General features: G+C 58.2%; 1 protein-coding gene across 2 annotated transcripts in view; it reads left to right on the top strand.

Annotated features, from left to right (window-relative positions):
- cdk12 (cyclin dependent kinase 12) overlaps positions 1–10,228 on the top strand; it is an 83,952-nt gene that overhangs the window by 55,802 nt on the left and 17,922 nt on the right. For both annotated transcript variants that reach the window (XM_070864650.1, XM_070864649.1), the window contains exons 7-9: positions 5,090–5,146; positions 8,021–8,122; positions 9,588–9,665. In XM_070864650.1, coding sequence (XP_070720751.1) covers positions 5,090–5,146; positions 8,021–8,122; positions 9,588–9,665 — 237 coding nt within the window. The remainder of the gene's footprint in view (positions 1–5,089; positions 5,147–8,020; positions 8,123–9,587; positions 9,666–10,228) is intronic.

Raw genomic sequence — 10,228 nt, 5'->3', positions numbered from 1 at the left:
TTTGTGTGTGTGTGTGTGTGTGTAGGGGGTTGGTATGTGTGTGTGGGGGGGTGGTTTGTGTGTGTGTGTGGGGGGGTGGTTTGTGTGTGGGGTGGGGGGGTGGTTTGTGTTTGGGGGGGGGTGGTGGCGTGTGTGTGTGGGGGGGGTGTGTGTGTGGGGGGGTAGTGTGGTGGGGTGGTGTGTGCGTGTGTGTGGGGGGGGGTGGTGTGTGTGTGGGGGAGGTGGTGTGTGTGTGTGGGGGTGGTGGTGTGTGTGTGTGTGGGGGGGGTGGTTTGTGTGTGTGTGGGGGGTGGTTTGTGTGTGGGGGGGTGGTTTGTGTGTGGGGGGGTGGTTTGTGTGTGGGGGGGTGGTTTGTGTATGTGGGGGGGGTGGTTTGTGTATGTGGGGGGGTGGGGTGGGTGGTGTGTGCGTGTGGGGGGGCGGTGGTGTGTGTTTGGGGGGGTAGTTTGTGTGTGTGTAGGGGGTGTGTGTGGGGTGTGTGTGTGTGTAGGGGGGGTGTGTGGGGTGTGTGTGTGTGTGTGGGGGGGGTTTGTGTGTGTGTGTGTATGTGGGGGGGGTTTGTGTGTTTATTTTTTGGGGAGTGTGTGTGTGTGTGTGGGGGGGGTGGTGTGTGTGGGGGGGTGGCTTATGTGTGGGGGGGGTGGTGTGTGTGTGTGTGGGGGGGGTGGTGTGTGGGGGGGTGGTGTGTGTATGTGTGTGGGGGGGGTGGTGTGTGTGTGTGGGGGGGTGGTTTGTGTGGTGGGGGTGGTGTGTGTGTGTGGGGGGCGGTGGTTTGTGTGGGGGGTGGTTTGTGTGTGGGGGGGGGTGGTGTGGGGGGTGGTGTGGGGGGTGGTTTGTGTGTGGGGTGGGGGGGTGGTTTGTGTGTGGGGGGGGTGTGTGTGTGTGTGGGGGGGTGTGTGTATGTGTGTGTGGGGGGGGGTGTGTGTGTGTGGGGTGTTGTGTGTGTGGGGCGGATGTGTTTGTGTGTGTGTGTGGGGGGGATGTGTTTGTGTGTGTGTGTGGGGGGGATGTGTTTGTGTGTGTGTGTGGGGGGGGATGTGTTTGTGTGTGTGTGTGGGGAGGATGTGTTTGTGTGTGTGTGTGGGGGGTGAGTGTGTAGGGTGTGTGTGTGGGGGGGGGTTTGTGTGTGTGTGAGGGGTGTGTGTGTGTGGGGGGTTGTGTGTGTGGGGGCGGGTGGTGTGTGTGTGTGTGTGGGGAGGGGGTTTGTGCGTGTGTGGGGGGGTGGTGTGTGTGTGGGGGGGGTGGTGTGTGTGTGGGGGGGTGGTGTGTGTGTGGGGGGGTGGTGTGTGTGGGGGGGTGGTGTGTGTGTGGGGGGGTGGTGTGTGTGTGGGGGGGTGGTGTGTGTGTGGGGGGGTGGTGTGTGTGTGGGGGGGTGGTTTTTGTGTGGGGGGGTGGTTTGTGCGTGTGTGGGGGGGTGGTTTGTGTGTGTGGGGGGGGTGATTTGTGTGTGTGGGGGGGGGGTGTGTGGGGGGGTGGTGAGTGTGTGTGGGGGGGTGGTGTGTGTGTGTGGGGGGGTGGTGTGTGTGTGTGGGGGGGTGGTGTGTGTGTGTGGGGGGGTGGTGTGTGTGTGTGGGGGGGTGGTGTGTGTGTGTGGGGGAGGTGGGGTGTGTGTGTGTGGGGGAGGTGGTTTGTGTGTGTGTGGGGGAGGTGGTTTGTGTGTGTGTGGGGGGTGGTGGTTTGTGTATGTGGGGGGGGGTGGTGTGTGAGTGTGTGTGCGTGTGGGGGGTGTGTGCGTGTGAGGGGTTGTGTGTGGGGGATTGTGTGTGGGGGGGTGGTGTGTGTGTGGGGAGGGGGTTTGTGTGTGTGTGGGGAGGGGGTTTGTGCGTGTGTGGGGAGGGGGTTTGTGCGTGTGTGGGGGGATGGTGTGTGCTTGTGTGGGGGGGTGGTTTGTGCGTGTGTGGGGGGGTGGTGTGTGTGGGGGTGGTGTGTGTGTGTGTGTGGGGGTGGTGGTGTGTGTGTGTGTGGGGGTGTGTGTGTGTGTGTGTGTGTGTGTGTGTGTGGGGGGGGGTGTGTGTGTGTGGGGGGGTGTGTGTGTGTGTGGGGGGTGTGTGTGTGTGGGGGGGTGTGTGTGTGTGTGGGGGTGTGTGTGTGTGTGGGGGGGGGTGCTGTGTGTGTGGGGGGGTGCTGTGTGTGTGGGGGGGTGCTGTGTGTGTGGGGGGGTGCTGTGTGTGTGGGGGGGGTGGTGTGTGTGTGGGGGAGGTGGTGTGTGTGTGGGGTGGTGGTGTGTGTGTGTGGGGGGGGTGGTTTGTGTGTGGGAGGGTGGTTTGTGTGTGGGAGGGTGGTTTGTGTGTGGGGGGGGGTGTGTGTGTGTGGGGGTGTGTGTGTGTGTGGGGGGGGTGCTGTGTGTGTGGGGGGGTGCTGTGTGTGTGGGGGGGTGCTGTGTGTGTGGGGGGGGTGGTGTGTGTGTGGGGGAGGTGGTGTGTGTGTGGGGTGGTGGTGTGTGTGTGTGGGGGGGTGGTTTGTGTGTGGGAGGGTGGTTTGTGTGTGGGGGGGGGTGTGTGTGTGTGGGGGGGTATGGGGTGTGAGTGTGTGTTGGGGGTGGGGGGTGTGTGTGTGTATTGGGGGGAGGGGTGGTGTGTGTGTGTGTGGGGGGGTGTGGGGTGTGTGTGTATTAGGGGGGGGAGGGGTGGTGTGTGTGTGTGTGTGGGGTGTGTGTGTGTTGGGAGGGAGGGGTGGGGTGTGTTGTTGGGGGATGTGGTGTGTGTGTGTGTGGGGGGATGTGTGGGGTGTGTGAGTGTGTGGGGGTTGGTAAGTGTGTGGGGGTTGGTGAGTGTGTGGGGGTGGTGGTTTGTGTGTGGGGGGGTGGTGGTGTGTGTGTGGGGTGTGGTTTGTGTTTGTGTGGGGTGGGGTGTGTGTGGGTGTGTGTGTGTGTGTGTGGGGGGTGTGTGTATGGGTGTGTGTGTGTGTGGGGGGGGGGGGTGTTTGGGGGTGTGTGTGTGTGTGTGGGGGGGGTGTGTGTATGTGTGTGTGTGTGTGTGGGGGGGTGTGGTGTGTGTGTGTGGGGGGGGTGTGGTGTGTGTGTGTGTGGGGGTGTGTGTGGGTGTGGGGGGTTGTGTGGGTGTGTGTGTGGGGGGTGGGGGGTGTGTGGTGGGTGGGGTGTGTGTGGGGGGGGGTGGGGGTGTGTAGGGGTGTGTGGGGGGTGTGTGTATGTGTGTGTGTGTGTGTGTGGGGGGGGGTGTGTGTGTGGGGGGGTGGGGTAGGGGTGTGGGGGGTGGTGTGGGTGTGTGTGGGGGGTGGGGAAGTGTTGGGGAGTGGGGGGGGTGTGTGGGGGTGTGGGTGGTGTGCGTGTGTGGGGGGGAGAGGGGTGGGTGATAGGGGGGGTGGTGTGTGTGTGTGGGGGGGGAGGGGTTGTGTGTTCGTGGGGTGGCGGTGTGTGTGGGGGGAGGGGGTGGGTGTTGGGTGGGGGGGGATGTGTGTGTGTGTGGGGAGATGGGTTGTGTGTGTGTGTGGGGGAGGTGGTTTGTGTGTGGGGGGGTGTGTGTCTGTGTGGGGGGGTGGTGTGTGTGTGTGGGGGGGTGGTGTGTGTGTGTGTGGGGTGTGTGTGTGTGTGGGGGGGGTGTGTGAGGGGGGTGTGTGTGGGTGTGTGTGTGTGTGTGTGGGGGGGGGGGTGTGTGGGGGGGGGTGGGGTGTGTGGGTGTGGGGGGTTGTGTGGGTGTGGGTGTGTGTGGGGGGTGGGGAAGTGTGGGGGTGTGTGTAGGGGTGTGTGGGGGGGGGGGGTGTGGGTGGTGTGCGTGTGTGGGGGGGAGAGGAGTGGGTGATAGGGGGGGTGGTATGTGTGTGTGGGGGGGGGAGGGGTTGTGTGTGTGTGGGGGGGGAGGGGTGTGTGTATGGGGGTGTGTGTGTGTGTTCGGGGGGTGGCGGTGTGTGTGGGGGGAGGGGGTGGGTGTTGGGTGGGGGGGGATGTGTGTGTGTGTGGGGAGATGGGTTGTGTGTGTGTGTGGGGGGGGGTGGTTTGTGTGGGGGGGGGTGGTGTGTGTCTGTGTGGGGGGGTGGTGTGTGTGTGTGGGGTGGTGTGTGTTTGTGGGGGGTGGTGTGTGTGTGTGGGGTGTGTGTGTGTGTGGGGGGGGGTGTGTGGGGGGGTGGTGTGTGTGTGGGGTGTGTGTGGAGGGGTGGGTGTGTGTGTGGGGGGGTGGGGGTGTGTGGAAGGGGGTGTGTGGATGGTGTGTGTGTGTGGGGGGGAGGGGGGTGGGTGATGGGGGGTGTGGGTGTGTGTGTGGGGGGTTGTGTGTGTGGGGGGTTGTGTGTGTGGGGAGTTGTGTGTGTGTGGGGGGGAGGGGTGGGTGATGGGAGGGTGGTGTGTGTGTGTGGGGGGGGGGGTTTGTGTGTGTGTGTTGGGGGGTGGGGGTGTGTATGTGTGGGGTGGGGGGGGGGGTTTGTGCGTGTGTTTGGCGGGGCGTAGTGTGGGGCAGGGCGGTGTGTGTGTTGGGGCGGTATGGTGTGTGTGTGTGTGTGTGGGGGGTGGGGTGTGTGTGTGTGTGGGGGGTGGGGTGTGGGGTGTGTGTGTGTGTGTGTGTGTGTGTGTTGGGGGGGGAGGGGTGGGGTGTGTGTGTGTTGGGGGGAGGGGTGGGGTGTGTGTGTGTGGGGGGTGTTTGGTGGATGTGTGTGTTGTGTGGGGGGGCTGTGGGGTGTGTGTGTGTGTGGGGTGTGTGTGTGTGTGTGGGGTGTGTGTGTGTGGGGGGTGTTGGGTGCGTGTGTGTGTTGGGGGTGTGGGGGGGTGTGTGTGTGTGTTGGGGGTGTGGGAGGTGGGTGGGGTGTGTGTGGGGTGTGTGTGTGTGTTGGGGGGGGAGGGGTGGGGTGTGAGTGTGTGGGGGGGGTGTGTGTGTTGTGGGGGAGTGGTGGGGTGTGTGTGTGGGGGGGGTGTGTGTGTTGTGGGGGAGGGGTGGGGTGTGTGTGTGTGGGGGTGTATGTGTGTTGTGGGGGAGGGGTAGGGTGTGTGTGTGTGGGGGTGTATGTGTGTTGGGGGGGAGGGGAGGGGAGGGTTGGGGGAGGTGTGGGGGCACCGGTGGGGTGGGATGTTGTTGGGGGGCCGGGGGCGGGGGGGGGGTTGGAAGTTTGGAAGCTCTGTCTAACTGTTTGTTCCTTTACCCAGTGGACAGATCAAGCTGGCGGATTTTGGTTTGGCGCGTTTGTACAATTCTGAGGAGAGGTGAGTTGGCTGCCAGACCACTATTGTGTGTGTGGGTGGGGGGGGCGGAGTGGGGTTTGGGAGTGGGGGCTGTGAGGTTGGGGGGGCGGTGGGGGAGATGAGTGGGGGGTGGGGAGGCATGTGAGCATGGTTGGGGGGGGGTATGTGGGAGGTGGGGGACGTGTGAGTGGGTGTGAGGGGAACGAGTGTGAAGGTCTCTTGATATATCGGTATGTGAGGCCACAGGATTCTTTCCACGGGATTTTCCTGTGGGATGTTTAGCAATGGCATTAATGAGTGCCCGAAAGGGAGCCAGAGACACCCTCTCTGCACCACTGTGATGGAGAGATTCTTTGCCCGATGCTTGTTCAGTACTTTGGCCAGTTGTTGCCGGACGCTGGACATTGCAGCCGAATGTGTTGTTCAGCAAATTTATCCTTAATGTTTGTACCTCATCATCTCCTTTGTGAATCTAGCTGTGATGTAGAGTTTACAGTTTGATTTACACATTGTACAATATCCACCCCTGGCTGCAGTATGTACCATCTACAAGATGAACTGCAGCAACTTGCCAGGTTTATTCCACAGCACCTCCAAGTCCCGAAACCTTTACTGCCAAGCAGGACAATAACATCATTGTCAGGGCAATACCATCCTGACCTGGACATACACGACCATTCCTTCATTTTCACCGGGTCAAATGCCTGTCATTCCCAACCCACCACCATTAGCAGAAGGGCTGCAGTGGTTGAGGGAGAAGGCTTTACTGCCACCACCTTTGGATGGGCGATAAATGTGGCCTTGCCAGTGACACCCACGGCCCACAAACAATGCATTGGGTGAGCAGCCAGTCTGTGTGTCGTGCTGACACCAGGAGAAGTCCCTACAAATAGTATTAGCAGCCACTTTTGGGAGTGGGGACAGTCACAGGGCTTGTGTGAAGTTACAATCAGTAAACGCTGTTAAAGGAATATTATCTAAATTCTTCTCACCGGCTACCCCACATTGGACTAGGGAACCTTAGAGCGAGAATGTGTCAGCATGGGACTAGTGGTGCCCCTCCCCCCCCCCCCCACCCCGGGATCTGTACTGGGGCCTCAGCTTACAACAATATTTGTAACTGACTTAGATGAAGGAATAGAGAGCCGAATATCTAAGTTTGCTGACAAAACTAAGTTAGGTGGCTCAGTAAATAGTGTAGCTGAGAGAAGAAAGTTGCAAAGGGATACCTGTGAGGTCACCCACTCTGGTCCCCAGAAAGATCGATCAGAGCATTTTCTCAATGGTGAGACGCTGGGAACTGTGGGGGAGCCGAGAGATTTAGGGGTCTAAGTGCAGGAATCACTAAACGCTCGTGGCCAGGTACAAAAATAATCAAAAAGGCTGATGGAATGTTGGCCTTCATCGCGAGGGAGCGGGAATAGAAAGGGCAGGAAGTGATGTCACAGTTACACAGAGCCACAGTCAGACCCCGTGCGCAGTAACTGCGTCCAGTACTGGGCCCCGCCCCTCAGGGAGGGTCTATTGGCCTCGGAGGGGGGCAGCCCAGATTCACCAGACTGATACCCAGGGCTGAAAGGGTTAAATCCCGAGGACAGGCTGGGCTGGTATTCCTTGGGTGTCGAAGATTAATGGGTGATCTAATTGAGGTGTTAAAGATGATTAAAGGATTCGATGGGGTCGATCGAGAGAAACTGTTCCCTCTGGTGAGGGAGTCCAGAACAAGGGGGCGTCATCTTAAAATTCGATCCAGGCCCAGGGGTGATGTCAGAAAGCATTTCTTCACACAAAGGGCGGTGGGAATCTGGAACACTCTTCCCCCAAAAAGCTGTTGAGACTGGGGGTCAATTGACAATTTCAGAAGAGACGTGAGTCGTGTCCACGTGCTCCGTAAATAGCCCCTTCCCTCGCCCCGGTTCCTCTCTTTCTGCTGCTGCCCCAGTTTAGATCAGCGAACTCGGGCTGAACTTCAGGCCTGTGCTGGTCACCCTCATTGAGTCTGATGACAGTCATGCTGCAGGCCCGACTCAGGATAGCTGCCCCACATTAATCTGATAAGCTCTACCTGGATCAGTGAATTTTCCAGTTCCCACGCGGTTGCTGTGAGTCAGATCACTGAATAAAGACCCAAATATCTTGGATTTTGGGGCAGTTTTTTGCCATGGCCTCTCAGAGGTGTATCGACTTCGTGAGAGATTATCCTTTGCTGTCCTTTGTAATAGGAAAATACCTAAAGCTGGAAGCTGAGGCTGAGCTGATGCCGCGGAGAGCTGTGTGACCTTTGCTGCATTCTGACCTATCAGTAAAGGTCACAGCTTCTGTGATCTAAACCAGCCTCATATTAAATAAATACGGGAACAGAATCGGTGGCCCCTGCCCTGTGACACAGCACAGGTACTCCGCACAGGAACAGTATGGGGTGTGTCGGCAGACAGTGGGGCAGTAAGTGCCCCAGGGAATGGGCTTGTAAATGGGGCACTCGGGGAAAACCTCGCGTGTCAGAAATTCAATTCTCAGTGCATTAAAGGCTGTGGGCGCCCCACCGCCTTCCACCTGGGTATTCATACCAAAAACCTGCAACATTTCAGTTGTTTTGACACTGACTGGAATGTTTATTGGAGGTGACGAATATGCCACCAACAAATCCCAGGCAGCACTGTGCTTGGATTGTGCCCCAGTCACATTCGCAATGTGCTCTGGTTACGCTCCGGTTACGCTCTGAATGAGCTCCGATTACGCTCAGTGCGCTCTGATTACGCTCGTATTGTGCTCCAGATGCGCTGACAGGCAGAGGATCTCTTTGTGCTTTGAACTTTGTGGAGTCAGCATTGATATAGAATATTGCTGCTTTGTTCAGAGAAGACGCTCCTCAATTCTCCAACCTTTCTGTCCTAGCCGTCCATACACTAACAAAGTCATCACACTGTGGTACCGCCCTCCGGAGCTGCTGCTGGGGGAGGAGCGATACTCTCCGGCCATCGATGTTTGGAGCTGTGGGTAAGTGGCTGACACGTGGGTAACTGGACTGAGTGTGGGACCGAGGGTTGGACATGTCAATCTGGCAAAGGCTTATTTATTCTTTTACAAAATATATTTTACAGTTCTTTATTTCGAAGCCCAAAGCAAGAAATCAGGAAAGATGTGATACTGTCAAGCTATTAAAAAAAGGCAAACGGTGATACTGCAGAGGGAGGGGCACTGGGAGAGGGCCCTGTAGAGGGAGGGGCACTGGGGGAGAGCCCTGTAGAGGGAGGGGCACTGGGGGAGGGAGGGGCACTGGGAGAGGGCACTGTAGAGGGAGGGGCACTGGGGGACGGTCCTGTAGAGGGAGGGGTGCTGGGAGAGCGTATTGCAGAGGGAGGGGAGGTTTGGTGGAGTGAGCTCCTGTCCGAGATCATAAGCAGAGATAATATGGCGACGAGTGCAATAGGAAGTGTCTGATACCCGGAGGAACAAGCTTTAAAAAGGGGAGATAATGTGAACCAGAGGGTTGGGGAACAGCAAACATTTGGAATAGAAATTTGAGAAAGAAAAATGGGAGATAATCTACAAATATGGATAATTTGAACCAATCAAATGAGAGAAGAGCTGAGGACCCAGCAGTGAGATGCAAGCAGCAGAGAATGACGGCATCTCTGTATGAAGAGTGAGTGGCAAATGTTCACTCTCGTTTGCTGCCTCTGTTGTATCAGAGGTTTGAAACCGTCATACTCCACAATTATATGGAGGGTTTCCTACTATTAACATGAGAGTCAGCGATAAATTGTAGCTCACAGCAACTTTGTAAACCCAGCTGTGTCACTGGAACTATGTCTGACTACCGTGTGAGTGCGAGCGAGCTGAGTGTGAGTGGGGGTTTGAAATTTGTGAGTGAGCGGGCTGAGTGTGAGGGTGAGCAGGGGTTCGGAATGTGTGAGTGGGAGCGGGCTGAGTGTGAGTGTGAGCAGGAGTTCGGAATGTGATCGTGAGCAGGTTGAGTGTGAGTGTGAGCAGGAGTTCAGAATGTGTGAGTGTGAACGGGCTGAGTGTGAGCAGGGGCTCGGAATGTATGAGCGCGAGCAGGCTGAGTGTGTGAGTGTGAGCGGGCTGTGTGTGAGTGTGAGCAGGGACTCTGAGTGTTTGCAGGGGCTCGGACTGTATGAGAGTGAGCGGGGGCTTGGAGTGTGAGAGTGAGAGCAGGGACTGTGAGTGTGAGCAGGGCTCGGAGTGTGTGAGTGGGGGGTCGGAGTGTGTGAGTGTGAGCGGGGGCTCGGAGTGTGAGTGTGTGTGAGAGAGCAGGAGCTGTGAGTGCGAGTGGGTGCTTGGAGTGTGAGTGTGAGCAGGCTGAGTGTGAGCGAGGGCTCGGAGCGTGAGTGTGAGCAGGGGCTGAGTGAGTGTGAGCGGGCTGAGTGAGTGTGAGCGGGCTGTGTGAGTGTGAGCAGGCTGAGTGTGAGTGGAGTTTCACTCTCTCTCCTGTTTTCAGGTGTATCCTTGGGGAACTCTTCACCAAAAAACCAATCTTTCAGGCCAATCAGGAGCTGGCACAGCTCGAGCTGATCAGGTAAGAGCTGATTTTCAGATGCTCTATTAGTGATTAATGCTATCCTGTTAATCATATCATCAAAGGTGATCCCTCGTATTGAGGATGACTTGCTTCCACGCCAAAGGGATGAATTCACAGGTGTTTCAATGAAGGACCTAATATTCCAGATCCCGATCTACATGCTGAAGGGTGGAAGATGCCTGTGCGTGGATTTTTTTAACATGTTGTGACCGTTGCACACCAGCCACCACACGGGCTTGACAGAGCTAGGTCTTGGTCCAGTGGCAAGGGTTAACTGGAGACCAGCTCTGCTGCACGGACCTAGTGTGCGCACACATCGCAGTGTGGGCTGGCCCGTGCTGCCCCTGGGGCCCTCGCCTCTTCTGGGCCCCAGACTCACGCCTCTCCTGGGCCCCGATCACATCGCTCCACGATCACTCGCCGTTCCTTCGCCCCGACCTCGCCGCTCCTGCTGTACCTGCCCACGCGCCAATCAGCGACCTGGGCCTTGGTGACGTCCAATGCAGTCGCCTCTTCATAACGGTCGCTCCCCAGCACACACTGTACCTTGAAGCGGCATA

The sequence above is a fragment of the Pristiophorus japonicus genome, chromosome 21 (assembly GCF_044704955.1).
Source record: "Pristiophorus japonicus isolate sPriJap1 chromosome 21, sPriJap1.hap1, whole genome shotgun sequence".
Taxonomy (NCBI): domain Eukaryota; kingdom Metazoa; phylum Chordata; class Chondrichthyes; family Pristiophoridae; genus Pristiophorus; species Pristiophorus japonicus.
This window is presented reverse-complemented; position numbering and strand designations above follow the sequence as displayed.